At 35.1% G+C, this 18,871-nt stretch overlaps 1 protein-coding gene across 1 annotated transcript; it reads right to left on the bottom strand.

Annotated features, from left to right (window-relative positions):
• Positions 1 to 13,249: 13,249 nt before the first annotated feature.
• LOC138347508 (uncharacterized) lies at positions 13,250 to 18,129 on the bottom strand. The gene is made up of 9 exons (XM_069295802.1): positions 17,913 to 18,129; positions 17,522 to 17,804; positions 17,152 to 17,293; positions 15,962 to 16,835; positions 15,698 to 15,872; positions 14,466 to 14,798; positions 14,077 to 14,201; positions 13,481 to 13,677; positions 13,250 to 13,384 (listed from the first exon to the last, which is right to left on the bottom strand). Exons 1-9 carry the CDS (start codon positions 18,127 to 18,129, stop codon positions 13,250 to 13,252), a joined length of 2,481 nt encoding a protein of 826 aa, XP_069151903.1.
• Between the last annotated feature and the right edge of the window lie 742 nt (positions 18,130 to 18,871).

Here is an 18,871-nt window from a genome sequence, read left to right as displayed (position 1 = left end):
ATCAGAGTGTAACTTAGTTGGAAATCTCAAGGAGTCGTTTCTCGACTCAGGTGCTACTAGACATATTTGCTCTGCAAAAGAAGCCTTTGAAACATACACTCCTGCTGAGTATGATGAAGATTTACTCATGGGAAACACAGCAACAACAAGGATTGCAGGAACTGGGAAAGTAATGTTGAAAATGACATCCGGCAAAGTGTTGACTTTAAACAATGTTCTGCATGTTCCTACTATTAGGAAGAATTTAGTTTATGCTGCACTACTCGTTAAGAACGGGTTTAAGTGTGTCCTAGTTAGTGATAAGGCTGTAATAAGTAAGAATGAAATGTTCATAGGAAAGGGCTTCCTAAATGAGGGTCTTTTCAAACTAAATGTAATGGTTATTGACAATATTAATAAAAATTCTGCTGCTGTTTACTTATTGGAGTTAAGTGATTTATGGCATACCCGTTTGGGAAATGTAAATTACAAAGCCTTGCGAAAATTGGTTAATCTAGATGTATTGCCTGATTTTAAATGCGATAAGTCGAAATGTGAAATTTGTGTGGAAAGTAAGTTTGTTAAACATCCTTACAAGTCTGTTGAAAGAAATTTTAAAACTTTAGACTTAATTCACACATATAAATGCGATATGAAGTCAACACCAACTCATGGTGGGAAAAAGTATTTTATAACTTTTATTGATGACTGCACTCGATTTTGTTATGTATATTTTGTTAATAGTAAGGATGAAACAATTGATGCATTTAAGCAATACAAAAATGAAGTGGAAAACCAATTGAATCTAATGATAAAAATGATTCGGAGTGATAGGGGTGGAGAATATGAATCCCCTTTTCCAGAGATATGTTTGGAATATGGTATTATTCATTAAACTACTGCATCTTATACACCACAGTCAAATGGTTTGGCAGAACGGAAGAACAGAACATTAAAGGAAATTATGAATGCCTTAATGATCAATTCTGGTTCACCGCGAAATCTTTGGGGGAAGCCATCCTTACAGCTAATAAAATACTCAATAGAGTACCCCATCGAAAAACACAATCAATTCCATATGAGTTGTTGAAAGGAAGAAAACCCAACTTAAAATATTTCAAAGTGTGGGGGTATTTAGCCAAGGTAGAGGTTCCTTTACCTAAGGGGGTTAAAATTGGACCCAAAACAATAGATTGTGTCTTTATTGGGTATGCTGTGAACAGTAAATCCTATCAATTTTTGGTTCACAAATCTGATAATCCTGATATTCATGTTAATACGATAATTGAATAAGATAACGCAAAGTTTTTTGAAAACATTTATCCGTATAAAACTTAAATTTAGACAACAAGTGAAAGACCTAAACGACCACGAGAAGAATCAACGGAAAATATTCTAACTATTGAGGAACCTAGGCGAATTACTCGACAATGAAAATTTGTTTCTTTCGGACCTGATTTTGTAGCACTATTGCTTGAAAATGAGCCTCAAACATTTAAAGCAGCTATGTCTTCGTCAAAGTCAACTTATTGGAAAGAGGCAGTCAATAGTGAGATTGAATCAATTTTAAGCAATCACACTTGGAAATTGAGTGATCTCCTCCAGGAAATAAACCTTTAGGATCAAAATGGATCTTTAAAAGGAAAATTAAACCTGAAGGGACTATTGACAAATATAAGGCTAGACTGGTAGTCAAAGGGTACAGAGAAAAGGAAGGTCTGGACTACTTTGACACATACTCTCCAGTAACAAGGATAACATCAATTAGGATGTTAATAGCACTAGCAGCAGTGCATGATCTTAAAATTCACCAAATGGATGTAAAGACAGTTTTCTTAAATGGAGAGTTAGAGAATGAAATTTACATGGAACAACCTAAAGGGTTTATAGTTCCTGGTAAAGAAAAGAAAGTGTGCAGACTTGTGAAGTCACTTGATGGACTCAAGCAAGCACCCAAACAATGGCATGGTAAATTTGATCAAATAATGTTGGCAAATGGATTCAAGATTAACGAATATGATAAATGTGTTAACATTAAAAACATTATGAATATGAAGTCATTGTTTATTTGTATGTTGACGACATGTTAATAATGAGTAAAGAAATTGACGATATAAATGCTACTAAGCATATGTTGTCCAGCAAGTTCGATATGAATGACTTAGGAGTTGCTGATTTGATCTTAGGGGTCAGGATTATAAAAACTCCCCAGGGACTAGCATTATCTCAATCTCATTATAGCGAAAAAATATTGGATAAGTTCAATTACTTGAATTTCAATGTAGTCAAAACTCAAATTGATTTAAGTTGTACATTTAAAAAGAATGAAGGTCAAAGTGACTCTCAATTGGAATATGCCAAAGTGTTGGGAAGTATGATGTATATTATGAATTGCACGCGACCAGATATAGCATGTGCTATTAGTAAACTGAGTCAATACACTAGTAATCCGAATCAAACTCACTGGATGGCTATGAAACATGTGTTAAGTTATCGAAAATGGACACAACATTATGCTTTGCATTGTAATAAATATCCTGCTGTGGTTGAAGGATATAGTGATGCAAATTGGATCACCGGGTCAAATGATGTAAAATCCACGAGTGGTTATGTATTTATACTTGGTGGAGGAGTTGTCTCTTGGAAATCTTCCAAACAGATATGTATTGCTCGCTCCACATTGAAATCTGAATTCATTGCTTTGGATAAGGCTGGTGAAGAAGCGCAATGGCTCCGGAATTTCCTAGAGGATATTCCATTCTGGCCCAAACCTGTTGGACCAATTTGCATACATTGCGATAGTCAAGAAGCAATACGTAGGGCAGGGAGCGTTATGTACAACGGAAAATCTCGTCATATACGACGTAGACATAACACCATAAGACAACTTCTCTCTAGTGGAATTATCACAATTGACTATGTAAAGTCAAGCGATAATGTGTCAAATCCACTAACAAAAGGCCTAGTGAGAGAGGCAGTTAAAAGATCATCTAAGGGAATGGGTTTGCGGCTTAGGACAAGTCAGCATGCGGTAACTCTATCTAGCAGACTGGAGATTCCAAGAGCTAGATTCAAGGAGAAAAACAAAGTTGTGGCTGACGGTTCGACATTTTCAATTAACTCAATCCATTCTCATGATGAAGACAATGTTCAGGAAAAGTTTAAGACTTTAAGGCTTGCTAACGAGATAATAAAGCTTAAAGTTTTTAATGATTTGCTAAGTTTGGTAGATTTGACCAAATAGTGTATCTACAAGATGACACGGTTAGAAATCACCTATGTCAGTGTAAAGTGGAAGCCGCTTCAAAGAGAATTTTATGTCAAATGCCTATTCTCTATACACTCATGAAACCAGGAGGTGTTCATGGCTGAAACGAACACAACCGTAAGAATCATAAACAGTAAAGGTTAATTGTGTGACATATGGTTGTCTAGGTATACACCAAAGTTCGACGGTTCAAAGATATCACATCTACCGATTGACCGATTATATCCGACATATGTTCACTACGGAAAGTCCAAGGGAAAACCTACTTATCCAGATGGAATTAATCCTTGCTTGTAAAGTACATAATTGTCCGTGCATTCCTATGTTATATTTTTTTTCCCATTAATGTGGGGGATTCTTGGGTATGTAGCAAGAATTGATAGGAAATAGAGGGAAGGAGAGGAACTTGAAAAGTTTAGAACATGAAAGGTTGGGAACTTGAAGAGTTCTCTAATTTTTTAATAAAAAAGGCAATAGTCCCTCATCGGTAATGGAAATGAAAATAGGAGAGTTTAAATAAATAAACACTCCTATTAATTGTTAAAAGGGTTGGAAAGAGGGACCCCTCGCGCCGTCATCATCGTCGCTCGCTCTCTTCGGCTACGGCTACGGCTACGGCTTTGGCTTTGGAAAATGATCGATCAAGAGATAATTTTTTTGGAAAAATTTATTTTAATTATTTATTTAATTAATTAAATGTCCAAAATCCAAATTAATTAGTTGATAACAGAAATTAACCAAAATGTTTTCAACTTTTCAGTTAACCCGACCCGACTCGGATCCGCGTGAGTGACCCGTTTTACAACACTGACTTATTATGTGAAGTTTTCATATTTTTCAAACGAATTGAATAGTCCAATTTATCAAGAGTATAAAACTACAAAAGTTTTTAGCCTACAAAAATCAGACTCACTAATATTTTTCATGGAGTAGAAAACTACAAAAGTCTTTTTTTTCTCCAAACAGAATAACACATATTCTTTATCACATAGAAAATTTTTCTTATCAAATAGTCTTCCAACAATAACATTTTTAAATACTATTTTATCAAACAAAAATATGCATCTCTCATTTTTGCAAACTAAAATTTTTTAAAAGCAACAAAATTTGCGAAGTAAAATTCAATCCACAACATATGGTTTGCATATCTTTTTCCAAAGATACACATAATAAAAAAAATAAAAAAATCAAAGATGATAACTCTTAGAAACAATTTTCCTCCTTAGATAATTTAATAAGAAGGTTACCTGGTAATCTTTAAACGGAATACCATAAAAAAAACTGTTACATTCTCATTTCGACTTTGCTTAAACAAAGCAACAAATTATGGAGGAGTAATGCATTCATCTTCTATTAAAAATTTCCGGATTCTGGTATGTGTTTTACAAATTTTATCGTCGCTCGCTCGCTTCGGCTTCGGCTACGGCTACGGCTTCGGCTTCGGCTTCGGCTTTGGCTTTGGCTTTGGCTTTGGCTTTGGCAATTGATCGATCGAGAGATAATTTTTTAGGACAAATTTATTTTATTTATTTATTTAATTAATTAAATGGACAAAATTTTAATTAATTAATTACTAACAGAAATTAACCGAAATGTTTTCAACTTTTCAGTTAACCGGACCCGACTCGGATCCGCGCGCGTGGCCCATTTTAAATTCTGTTATATTTAAAAAATTCCCTCCATGACTGTTCTGAAAGGATGCAACTTTCAGGAAAAGTCAATACCATTTGAAAGTTTGCAACCTTTCAATAATGGTCGTGTCAATTCTAAAAGGGTTGCAACCTTTCAGAATATATTCTTCTTGCCTATAAATACCATTCAGTCTTCAAAAAGTAACTGAGATTTTTAGAACAAGTAAATAAGATGAACAGAAATTTATTTGTAAAAAAATTTAATCTGTAAAACTTACCAGAATCTGGAATACTCTTTTTGATAATTTAGGAAGAAAATCAAGTCCACTGAATTCACAATGTCCCCTTAAGTAAATTATTCCCCCCTAGTATCCGAGGTTTGATTTGCAATATAACCTCCTAGGGTAAAATGACCTTAATCAGTAGAGTATAGATACCAAAAACTCTACTGTCAGCGAATCAATCCACAGCACGAAAGTACACGAAGAAATATGTGTTTTTAAGAAGAAGGAAGATCGGAAAATTCGTTAATAAATATTCTGAAGACTGAATGGTATTTATAACCTTTTAGAATAGGAGAGGAATTTGAAAAGTTTAGAACTTGAAAGGTTGGGAACATGTAAAGTCCTCTAATGTTTCAATAAAAAAGGCAATAATCCCTCATCAGTAATGGAAATGGAAATAAAAGAGTTTAAATAAATAAACACTCCTATTAATTGTTAAAAGGGTTGGAAAGAGGGACCCCCTTGCGCCGCCGTCGTCGTCGCTTGCTCGCTTCAGCTTCGTCTACGAATTCGGCTTCGGGTTCGGCTTCGGCTTTGGCTTTGTCTTTGGCTTTGGCAAATGATCGATCGAGAGATAATTTTTTTGGACAAATTTATTTTAATTATTTATTTAATTAATTAAATGGACAAAATTTGAATTAATTAGTTGATAACAAAAATTAGCCGAAATATTTTCAACCTTTCAGTTAACCCGAACCGACTCATATCCGCGCGCGTGACCCGTTAAATTTCATTTTATTTAAAAAATTCCCGCCATGACTGTTCTAGAAGGTCGCAGCTTTGAGGAACAGTCAATACCATTTGAATGTTTGCAACCTTTGATTATTGGTCGTGTCAATTCTGAAAGGGTTGCAATCTTCTTTCCTTTAAATACCATTCAGTCTTCAGAATATTTTTTAACGAATTTGCTGATCTTCCTTCTTCTTAAAAACACATATTTCTTCGTGTATTTTCCTGCTCTGGATTGATTCGCTGACTGTAGAGTTTTTGGTATGTATACTCTACTGATTAAGATCATTTTACCCTGGGAGGTTATATTCAAAATCAAACGTCGGATACTAGAGGGGAATAATTTCCTTAAGGGGACACTGTGAATTCAGTGGACTTGATTTTCTACCTAAATTATCAAAAAGAGTATTCCAGATTCTGGTAAGTTTTACAGATTAAATTCTTTTTTACAAATAAATTTTTGTTCATCTTATTTAATGGTTCTAAAAATCTCAGTTACTTCGTGTTTCTGAATGATTTATTACAACCAGTAATTTGTGATTCTCTTAACATAGATTGGCAACAGTAATTGTGATGAAATGCATGAACTGATGCATTGACCAATAAAATAGACACGTAACTGATAAGTACAAAACAGAAATAAGCGAATACAAGGCCGATACTTTATTCTGAGAATAACTATATGAGATACTAATAACATTCATACTTTTTTGGGTTAATTGATTCCAACCTCTACCCCAACTAAAAGGGCTCTTTGTAACTTTCCAACAGTACAAAACTTGCTGATATGAATCTAGCTAACTAATGTATCTGACTAAGTTATCCAACCAATGCTTATGAGTTACCCTTTACCCAATCTACACATACATTTGGGACTTAGGGATGGCTATGAAACGTCTAAGTCAAAACTAACACGGAGACCGAAATTTGCAATTTCATGAGTAATTTCCTTTATATGTGACCATTTTTTCCTTTCCCTTAGTGTTAGCATATTTTTTTATTTGTTGATTTGTTAATGTTTAGCGTTTTCCAATATTATCGGTGGTATTTAGATAGATTTGAGCCTGTTGGTTGAGTTATATTTAAATGATTGACTTTGTCAAACATTACAAGATTCGTCGATCGGATGTTAGTTCTATCAGTTCCATTACATGCAAAACATCAATTTCGGTCTAGTAGGGTCGTTAATGTATTAATTATATATATGTAGTGTCACATGATTGAGTTTGATCAGTTAGGTTTAGTTGAGATTCATCGATCCTTCGGTAGTTCTTGAAATATCTTTGTTTGTTTAGCTTTAGTTGTAGATTGAGTAACCTTAGTTTAGGCGATACTTGAAAGAGTAATATCTTTAAACCCTTCATCTAGGTGCAGTGAAACTTAAGATTTATTTTGTTCAACTGTGTTAGTTGATTTGATTGGTTATATGGATCATTGAGGGTAATTCTTTTGTTTTTCATTAAACTATTGGAACTAAGGCCTTGAGCATAATTGGCAACAACACCGGTCTTATTATTTGGATTCAGGCTAATCCACTAGATGGGTTGTAGTAAACGTTATCATGGCCTTATTTTATGTCTTGAAAGCAAACTCCAACTCTGGTTTCTCAGACTTAATCATAGGTGAGTTCATTTAGTTTATTCTCCCATTCTATCGTTTTATCTCTCATTTGCATTTCTTGTTTTGTTTGGGAGACAACCCTTCTCCACTTCACAAGTTGGAGCTTCCTATCCATTATAACTACGATCTAAGATGTATGTTCATGTTGAGGTTCTCTATAACTTTGAGCTTTGTATCATTGATGTACTAGTTTTTCAACTGCTTCTTGTGGCAGACTGAGCTTTCCTTTTCACTTATTTATATTTGAGAATAAACATTTGATATTACATGTATGCATTCATTTTTGTGTATTTTTTGTTCTGTAAAACCTTTTTGATATACAAAAAAATGACTTTTCATAACTACTTCCTATTGAATGGATACATATTTGATCGATCTAAAAATAAATAGAGGAAAGGCGTAAAGTAACCATTGAAGTTGTCTCGGAATCTTAAAAAGACACTTTTCATAACTACTTCCTATTGAATGAAGACAAATTTCATTTGAAGTTTCTTCTTTATCTTTTTTTTGTTTCTCTCTCTTGCGTTTTGGATTTTAATTTTTATTTATTTTAATATTCATTAAATCTTCCACTTTTCTAGATTTTTTTTCTTCACCTCTCACCCCTCATGTCAAATTGAATCTCACTCCCATTTCTTTTCTTTTATTTTAGTTTTTTTCTTCTTCTCCGGTCAAATTCTATTCTTCGTATTATTTGTACTTTACTAAAATATTGATGATAAAACTAATTATTTTTCTAAATATTTTAAAATTTTGAAATATCATCATCTACTTATTTTCATATAAATTCAAAATTAGAATCATAATTTTAAAAGAAAAAATTAAATTCTGAAAATATAAAGAACTTAATTGAAATCGCATAAAATAAAATTATATGATACTCCCTAATCGTCTAATTAATTTAGATCGTTTACATATAATTTCAAAATTAGAAATAATAATTTTAAAAGAATCATAATTCTCCGAAATTAGAAAAAATTTAATTGAAATTTTGATTAAAAAACTAAATTATATATACTAATCATCATGAAATCTAATGTGTTTATCAAATTGTTCAAATGTAATATAATGTTTAGATATATTTTTAAATTAAAAAGATAGTTAAATTAATAGTAGTAAAAAAGGGAGATGAAATCATGATAAAGAGTGACATTTAATGTGAGGAGCTTCAATTAAGATAAAAATGATTTTTTGAGGAAGTAGGAGGAAAGAAAAAGAAAAAAATAATAAGGAGAAAGACTTGAAATAATAAGAAAAACAAGAAAATGCAGTTTATAGAAAAATACTTGCAATAATAAAATTATATTCATTTTTTGTGTTTGTTCACGCTCTTTAAGAGAGTGAATACACTCTGCATGCCAGGTGGATAATCAATAATGTAATAATATCAATTTAGAATTGTTTAGGGGGGTAATAGGACGTTTGCATAGTTTAGATATCTTTCTAAAAATTTGGGACATCTTCAGGTGTCACTTTATGTCTTTTCACAAATAAATGTAGTGACCTGTTTGGGGCTTTATAGAGAATCTTAGCTTACAATTAATAAAAGATAATGTTCCACCCTTAAAAGGCATAATAGTTGGTCACTAAAGCTTAATTATGTGATGTTGTCTTAAGAGACAAAGGGGGCTACTTAAGAGAACGACATTTGAGGGGTGGGGGTCGCTTAAATAATCAGCCCCTGGCTTAAGAAAAGGGCGCCTGTAAGGCAGGGTTCTCTTAGTCGAGGTTGTCATTAAGAAATCAACAATGTTCCACCTTTAAAGGGCGTAGTAGTTGGTCATTAAGGCTTAATTAATCATTAAAAAATTAGAACCACAAAAAACATAAGTAAAACCACAATCTAACATGAAACTATGATTTGTATAAAAAAACAACTAAAAAGTAATTGATGCAGAAGCTGAATATAGAAGGCATATTAAATTCAAAATACCAGATATATAACAGGAAAAACAATCAAAAAAACATAAACCTCAAAATATTATATTGAAAAGCCGTTGAGAAAATGAGTTGTAGGGAAATATCCATGACTAACTGTAATTGTTTGAAAACAAAAGGACTAAATAAATTAAATAAGGGGTTTTCCTCGAATGATAAGGACGTACAAAAAAGATTGTGACCTAATTGGGAATTGTATTAGTCGCGAGCATAATGCCGAGCTTTAGAAACTACATTATAAAATAATATAGCACATGAAGGTGTATGCTCATTACTTTGAAATATATTGAGTGTTCGATATGTGCCTCAATTCGATTAAACCAAATATTATAAATCTTTTGGTGGTGAAATAAATAGAGAAGAAATACATGAAATTGTGTGTCGCACATTCAAATACACATTCAATTGATAAATGCATAACAACAATAACTAAATACAATATCAATGAAATATATGTGACTCAATTATAGCAAATACTAGTATCATCATACTCAATCAAAGTTAAATGGATTCAGACTTGTACCCCAACTGAAAGTGCATTTCAAACCTTGGCAAGTGTACACAACTAGCTGACATGAATCATCTAATATGATGTTCAAAACAAAGGATTCATCCTTTATTACCCATTTTGACACATAGGTTTGGGATATAAAGGAGTCTACTAAGGTCAAAGTCTAAATGGATGATAAACCTTCATTCTTATGTCTTCTTGCTGCTATATAAAACTGAATGTTCAATTGATCATGATGCAATAACTAAATAGTATGAAATTTAGAAAACTAGGGTTCAAGGACATGAATTTTCCCTATTTTGATGGCCCATGGGAATTACCATAAAGAAATACTAAATTATAGATTAAAACATATATTGATAGACTATTTCATTAAGAAGAACTAAAATATCATGAACTTTGATTTAACTCAAAGACATGTATTCCTCTCATATGCAGATCCTTATATATAGATCCTCCTCTAAGGGTGAGCAACTTCTTTGTGTAATTTGTACCTTGGTCAACCTTTTGGTTTTGTATGGGACAATATTGACTGAAATTTTGTGAACCACCTGATTGCACCTAGACCATATTTGCAGGCAGGGTAATACTATTGGCGCTTAGGATCATTAATCATATTCATGTTCTAATTTTTTGACCCAAAAACATTTTCTTCCCTCCTCATAATTAATCTCTTTTATATCTGGGTGCTAATCTAATTCATCCTCTGTTAAAAAACCATCTTGATCGTTTTCATCATCATAAAAATCAAATTTATTAGGTGATCAAACATTGTTAAGCAAATACTATCTTTTAATAGTTGGTTGAGCACAAGAACTATTCTTATTTCCCAATGTCCTCAAATGGGAATCTCAGGAATCCATGGGATCTTTCCAATACTATTTTTTACATCCTGGTTGTCGGACCTTCTTGCACAAACAAAGAAGTCATCATTTTGATCATATTTCAGACTCAAATATAAAATAACAACATTTATCTATCCACTCCATATTTGTCGAGGATAGAATTATGCTTTGATGATCTATTACAAAGTTTCTCAACAATTTTATTATTGTTGGAAATCATATTTGTATGAACCTAGAAAATATTTCACTAATCAACTAAAGAGGGAAACTTACAGTTGAACTTCTTTGTGTCTCTACTTTGGCTTTTCAAACTTTTCGGGTGCTAGAGCAGAAATATTTGTTCACAAGACCACAAATGGTAACATATTTATAAATTGAAAGCTAGTGATTTGTATGCACTTTATTTACATAATAAGAATACTCATTATATGTAAATCAGAGGCTAAAACGGATAATAATATATCATACAGGATTACCACAAAGGAAATTACCTGATTCTGGGCTAGTTTTACTTTTTAGGTTAGATAAATAAATGGAAAGGATTTTATGAAATAGTTCATATATTTATTTAGTTCAACTTTTTTAGGTTAGATAAATGGAATGAAACCAGTTCTTTGAATCATCCATATATTATTAAAATTTAAACGCTACATAATTTAAAGGAATAGAATCCACATATTTATTTGGTTTTGCTTTTTTTATTATATAAATGAAAGATAAAAGTTTATAAAATCATTCATATAATTATCTAATTAATTCATGAAATTTTTCATAACCTTAATTTATTTACTTTTTATGGTTAGATATATTAAAGAGTGGGGGTGTTTATAAAGTCATCTATAACCTTAACTTATTTACCTTTTTAGGTAATATAATGTCACGATCCAAAACGAGTCGTGAGTGGCACCCACACTTAACCTACTAGGTGAGCGAACCAACAAATATAAACCTCAACATTTACCAATAGTTCAACTATGAATAACAAAAATAATGCGGAAGTTCCAAAACTTATTAATGTAACTAATTAAATAAGCTTCTAAAGTTTAACACTTGTTATCCCCAAAATCTGGAAGTCATCACATCAAGAACATCTATCCTCAAATTACCATGTCTAAGAGTAGTTAAGAAACTAAAATAAGTAAAAAGATGGTCCATGTCCAAAATTCAAAGACATCAAGACTTGAATGAGAGAATCCAGCACGAGCTAGAAATAATAGCTCACCCTGAACTCTGATGTGCTGGAGACTGATTATAGCTAAGGGCGAGTCGAAGTCGATGGTACACTTGCTGCACTCCACAAAAGAACAAAGAAGAAAATTCAAGTAGGGGTCAGTACAAGGAACACATACTGAGTAGGTATCATCGGCCAACTCAAAATAGAAACCAATATACATTGAATAATAATATAAAATCAACTACAATACTTAACAGGTGGCAAACAACAAACACTTGAACCATCAACAACAACACCATAACAGGTACACAATCAATTACCACATCAAGCAAAACTATAAGGACTCATGCCTCCACACCATACTCATTTGAATTATAGGTTCTTTGAGGTTAAGTATTTTAAGTTACTTCAAGATTCCTTTCCTTTAATATTATTGTGTCGGAATGTGACACCCCGATCTCATATACCGTGTTGGAACATGACACTCCGATCCCATAATACCGTGTAGGAACGTGACACTCCGATCAAATTGTACCGTGTCGGAACGTGACACTCCGATTCAATTATCTCATTATTTTATTTCATTAAGCCTTCTTTATTCAAGGCGTCATCTTAATAGAGAGGATTCAAGATTGAAAATTCAACAGTCTCATAATTTTAGGCCAACCACAAACCACACAATCAAAACATACAACCACACCATCAAGTACATAGGAGACATTACAATATCACTCAATACATATCAATCGCTATTTAGAGTTTATCTATCAAATAGAAATAAACCATAACTTACCTCCACCGAAGAATTGACTTTAGGCAAGCTACTTCTCCAATGTCTTCCTTTTCCTTAACGCCTCCGAACGTTTCAAATTTGAATAACTCGTCTGCCTCTCCGCTTATCGTGTTGTCGCCGCTAGAGTTCTCTTTGAGTTTATGACTCAAAATAGGAACCCTTGTTATTATTATTATGACTAATTATAAAAAATGTGAAAGTGATCTACTATAAATTTTAATGTTATTTTCTTTGACCATCAATTAAATAAATTATTAAAGTACCCAATTAATTCTATAATTATAGTCATGAATAGTCCAAAACACCCATTACAAATCTATCGAAAAGTATTTCATCAAAGAACAAATTCTAGTTCTTAAAACAGCTGAATAGGTTGTTACAATAGATACCAATTTACCCATCGTTCATCCTTGAACGATCATAGGAAGAAAGGCGAGGGAGAGAAAGAGTACCTTAATCTGTGAAAAGATGTGGATATCATTCTTGCATATCAACCTCACTCTCCCAAGTGGACTCTTCAACTGGCCAATTCTTCCTCTGAACCTTGATAGATGCAATCTCCTTCGACCTCAACTTGCTGACCTCCCTATCTAGAATAGAAACAGGCTCCTCCTAATAAGACTGATTCTCATCAAGATGAACTAAATCCCAACGAATAATGTAGTTTCAATCATTATGGTACTTTTTCAGCATAGACACATGAAATACTGGGTGCACTCCTGACAGTCCTGAAGGCAAGGCTAATTCATAGGCCACCTCCCCCACGCGCTTAAGTACTTCAAATGGTCCAATATATCTCGGACATAGCTTACCTCTCTTACCACATCGCATCACATCTTTCATGGGTGAAACCTTCAGCAAGACTTGTTCACCCTCCATAAAATCCAAGTCCCTAACCTTTCGATCTGCATATTCCTTCTGCCTACTCTGAACTGCTAAAAGCTTTTCTTGAATAAATTTCACTTCCACTAATGATTCCCTCAGAAGATCATTACCCCAAGGTCTAACCTCAAATGCATCAAACAAACAAATGGGAGACCTATATCTCCTCCCATACAATGACTCAAATGGGGCCATATTAATACTCGAATGATAGCTATTGTTGTACGAAAACTCTGCTAAGGGTAAGAATTTGTCCCAATGACCACCAAATTCTATCACACATGCACGAATCATATCCTCCAACAGTTGAATCGTTCGCTCAGACTGACCATCGATCTAAGGGTGAAATGCAGTACTAAGATTCAACCTAGTACCTAATTCAGCATGTAATGTTCTCCAAAACTTAGAAGTAAATTGTGTACCTCTATCTGGTATGATGGAAAGTGGAACTCCATGCAATTGAACAATTCCTGAGATGTAAAGTTTTACTACCTTCTCTGCATTGTAAGTCCTCTTGACCGGAATTAAGTGAGCAGACTTAGTTAACCTGTCAACAATTATCCAAACAGAATCAAACTTACCCAATGTCTTTGGAAGACCAACTACGAAATCCATTGCAATTCTTTCCCACTTCTATTCAGGAATGGGCATTCTCTGAAGTGTCCCTCCAGGCCTCTGGTGTTCATACTTTACTTGCTGACAATTCGGGCATTGGGTAACAAAATCAACAATGTCACGCTTCATTCTACTCCACCAAAAATGTTGCTTTAGATCTCAATACATCTTGGTTGCACCAGAATATATCGAATACCTCGAACTATGAGCCTCTGTAAGAGTAGTGTGAGTCAAATCATCAACACGAGGAACACATACTCTTCCCTTAATTCTCAAGACGCCTTCCTCATCAATTATTGCCTCTTTAGCCTCTCCTCGCAATACCATATCTTGAATTCCACTCAGCTTCTCATCAACAAACTGTTTTCCCTTAATATTGTCAAGAAAGGAAGATCTTGCCTCCATAGAGGCCAAAAATCCTCCTTTCTCTAGCACTTCAAGCCTCATAAAGTCATTAGCCAAAGTCTGAACCTCTCTAGCCAATGGACGTCTAGAAACCTGTAAGTGGGCTAAACTACCCATATACTCCCTGCTTTTGTACTTAAAGCATCTACCACAACATTAGCTTTTCCTGGGTGATACAAAATAGTAATATCATAGTCTTTCAATAGTTTCATCCACCTCCTCTGCCTCAAATTCAAATCTTTCTGAGTAAAGACATATTGTAAACTACGATGATCTGTATAAACTTCACACTTGACCCCATATAGATAATGTCTCCATTGCTTTAATGCAAATACAACGGCAGCCAACTCCAAATCATGGGTTGGATAGTTATGTTCATGAACTTTTAATTGCCTTGAAGCATAAACAATCACATTCCTCTTTTGCATTAGTACTGCACCCAAACCAGAATATGATGTATAACTATAAATAATAAAATTCTTACCTTCCACTGGCAAGGTAAGAATTGGTGCAGTAGTCAACAAGGTCTTGAGTTTCCAGAAGCTTTGTTCACATTCGTCCGACCATACAAATGGAACATTCTTCTTAGTCAAAGTTGTCAGCTGGGAAGCAATAGAAGAAAATTCCATAACAAATCGACGGTAGTAGCTAGCTAAACTAAAAAAACTCCTTACCTCTGAAACATTAGTAGGTCTTACCCAAATCTTCACTGCTTCAATCTTAGAAGGATCCACCATCACTCCATCCTTAGAAACCACGTGCCCCAAGAAGGACACTGAATCTAGCCAAAACTCACACTTGGAGAATTTGGCATAAAGCCTTTTCTCCCTCAACAACTCCAATATTACTCACAAATGCTCCTCATGTTCTTTTCTGTTCTTTGAGTATATCAGTATATCTTCAATAAATACAATAACAAAGAGATCCAGATATGTCTTAAAAATCCCGTTCATCAGGCTCATGAAAGTAGCAGGGGCATTCGTAAGACTAAAAGAAATTACTTAGAATTCATAATGCCCATACCTGGTTCGAAAAGCAGTCTTTGGCACATTTGTTGCCCGTATTTTCAATTGATGATAACCGAATCTCAAATCAATTTTAGAGAAGACACAAGCACCTTCTAACTTATCGAACAAATCATCAATGCGAGGAATGGGATACTTGTTCTTAATAGTTACCTTATTCACCTGCCTGTAGTCTATGCACATCCGAAACTTCCATCTTTCTTCTTCACAAATAAAACAGGAGCACCCCAAGGGGATGCACTCAGTGTAATAAAACCTTTACCTAACAACTCCTGAAATTGGGCCTTTAACTCTCTTAACTTAGTTGGAGCCATTCTATAAGGGGGAATGGAAATGGGGAGAGTACCCGGCTCTAGATTAATATAAAAATCAATCTCCATATCTGGTGGCATACCAGGAAGGTCTGTAGGAAACACATTCAGAAACTCACGAACTATCGAAACAGACTCAATTGAAGGTACTTTGGAAGTATCATCTCCGAGATGTACCAAGAAGGCTAAACAACCCTTACTCACCATACTCTTAGCACAAAGACAATAGATAATACGGATTGGAGTGGAAATATAGTCACCCTCCCACACTAGCGGATCTGTCCCAGGCTTGGCCAATGTCAGAGTTTTAGCATTACAATCTAAGATTGCAAAATTTGGAGAAAGCCAAGTCATACCCAGAAATACATCAAAACTAATCATCTCTAGAATAATCAAATCTACATGAGTATTGCTCCACACAAAAGTCACAAGGAAAGAGCTATACACCTCATCAACTATCACAGACTCACCCACAGGAGTAGAGACACGAATAGGCATGTCAAGCAAATCACAATATAAATCAAGACCAGTAGCAAAGGAGGAAGATACATATGAAAATGTGGATCCAGGATCAAACAATACAGAAGCCATGTAATCAAAGATCAAAAAAGTACCCGTGATAACAGCATAAGATGTCTCTGCTTCAGACCTCCCGGGGAAAGCATAACCATGGGCCCTGTCACCTGTCTGTCCATTGCCCCTACCAAGTTGCACAGTAGTAGTTCCAACTTGCCCGCCACCTCGATTAAACTGGTGACCACCATTACCCTGGCCACCACGTCCTCCAGAATGGCGGCCTCTACCATGTCCACCTCTATTCTCTAACTACTGGGGGTCTGTAACTCTGTTTTTGACAATATTTCCTAATATGTCCAGCCTCTCCACATCCATAACAATTCCTTGATTCAAGTATAGGTATCTGTGAAAATGATGAAGTCTGGGGATAACCTCCAAACTTAGAAAAAGGCTGACTGGTCTACGATGGACCCCTAGCTGAAGCCTGCAGTGAAGACTGAATTTGACGGGTTGGGTAACCTCCTGAACTCTACCCTCTGGAGTAAGAACCACTAAACTCACCTCCCTTACGGAACTTCTTAAATGTCGACGCCATGGTGAAGTCATCTGGCTTCACCCCCTCCACCTCTATCACAAAATCAACCACTTCCTGAAAGGATTTTACTGCAGCAACTACCTGTAAGGCTGGGATCTGCAAATATGACCTCAATCCTTTTACAAAGCGGCGAATCCGCTCTTGTGGACGGAAGCAAAGATGAGTGGCATACCTGGATAGTGCACGAAATTTAGCCTCATAAGCAGCAACAGACATCCTTCCTTGCTCTAGGTTCAGGAACTCATCTCTCCTCCTATCCCTCAATGTTCGGGGTATATACTTCTCCATAAATAAGCTAGAAAATGATGCCCAAGTCATAGGTGGTGCATGTGCTGGTTGACACTCAACATACGACCGCCACCATATTTTGGCATCCCCTTGAAACTGATAGGTTACAAACTCAACACCGAATCGTTCTACTATGTCCATCTTATGTAGCAGCTCATGACAATCAGCCAGAAAATCATAGACATCTTCAGATTCAGCACCCTTGAAGACTGGAGGTTTCAACTTTAAGAACTTAATGAAAATTTCACCCTGATCACCTGTCATTATAGACCCTGTAGTTAATCGAAGAAACGTGCCTACTTCCAATGATGCATCCATGCGGGGAGACATAGCAGCTCCATAATGTACCCCCTGAACCTGAGGTACTGGTGTAGAAAACACTGGAGGTGTCTGGCCTTGATAAGATAACCCGGTAAGATAAGTAAGAACCCAAATAATCATCTTTGGGGTAGGCTGGGGTGGTACTTTCTTATCTTGAACCTGCTCATTTTACCCTTCGTCACCCTCTCTCACTACCTCATCAGTTGGTGGAGGAGTCACTGCTCTATTCCTAGCTGGACCAGGTGTTTGTCCTCTGCCACTAGTGGGAGTCCTCCTGCAACCTCTACCAAGGCCTCTTGTCACTTCTCCTCCTCGAGTTACAACCCCAATGGTTGGCTCAGACGCACCCTGTCTTGTCAGTGTTGGTGTTGGTACAATTGTTTCTCTAGTTCTAACCATATGCAAAATAGAGTGAGAATGTTAGATTCAAATTTGTATCACCTAGATACCAATTGGATCCAAGTAATAGCATGAAAGAAAGAAAGAATGGAGTTTTCCTAAAGTACTATAGCCTCTCGACGAAAAGTAAAGGCGTCCCCATACCGTTCCTCAAGACTCTACTAGACTTGTCCTTGTGTGATGAGACCAACGAATCAAACACTCTGATACAAGTTTTGTCACGACCCAAAACGAGTCGTGAGTTGCACCCAAAGTTAACCTACTAGGTGAGTGAACCAACAAAACTAAACCCCAACATTTACCAATAGTTCAACTATGAATAACAAAAATAATGCGGAAGTTCCAAAACTTATTAATGTAACTAATTAAATAAGCTTCTAAAGTTTAACACTTATTATCCCCAAAATCTGGAAGTCATTACATCAAGACATCTATCCTCAAATTACCAAGTCTAAGAGTAGTTAAGAAACTAAAATAAGTAAAAAGATGGTCCAAGTCCGAAATTCAAAGACATCAAGACTTGAATGAGAGAATCCAGCACGAGCTAGAAATAATAGCTCACCCTGACTATGATGTGCTAGAGACTGATTAGAGCTGAGGGCGAGTCGAAGTCGAAGGTACACTTGCTGCACTCAACAAAAGAACAAAGAAGAAAATACAAGTAGGGGTAAGTACAAGGAACACGTACTGAGTAGGTATCATCGGCCAACTCAAAATAGAAACCAATATACATTGAATAATA

Source organism: Solanum lycopersicum, chromosome 3 (assembly GCF_036512215.1).
Source record: "Solanum lycopersicum chromosome 3, SLM_r2.1".
NCBI classification, from domain to species: Eukaryota; Viridiplantae; Streptophyta; class Magnoliopsida; order Solanales; family Solanaceae; genus Solanum; species Solanum lycopersicum.
The sequence above is the reverse complement of the archived record's forward strand: the minus strand, read 5'-3'. Positions and strand labels throughout refer to the sequence as shown.

Bases quoted from the DNA above. Each gene is read 5' to 3' on its own strand.
- LOC138347508 (XM_069295802.1), bottom strand. From the start codon at position 18,129: ATGGTTAGAACTAGAGAAACAATTGTACCAACACCAACACTGACAAGA. The intron at 17,294-17,521 runs GTTTGTAACCTA...TGCACTATCCAG, and splicing joins GTAGAACGATTCGGTGTTGA to GTATGCCACTCATCTTTGCT. The intron at 14,799-15,697 runs GTATGGGCATTA...GTACAAAAGCAG, and splicing joins AAGACTGCTTTTCGAACCAG to GGAGTATATGGGTAGTTTAG.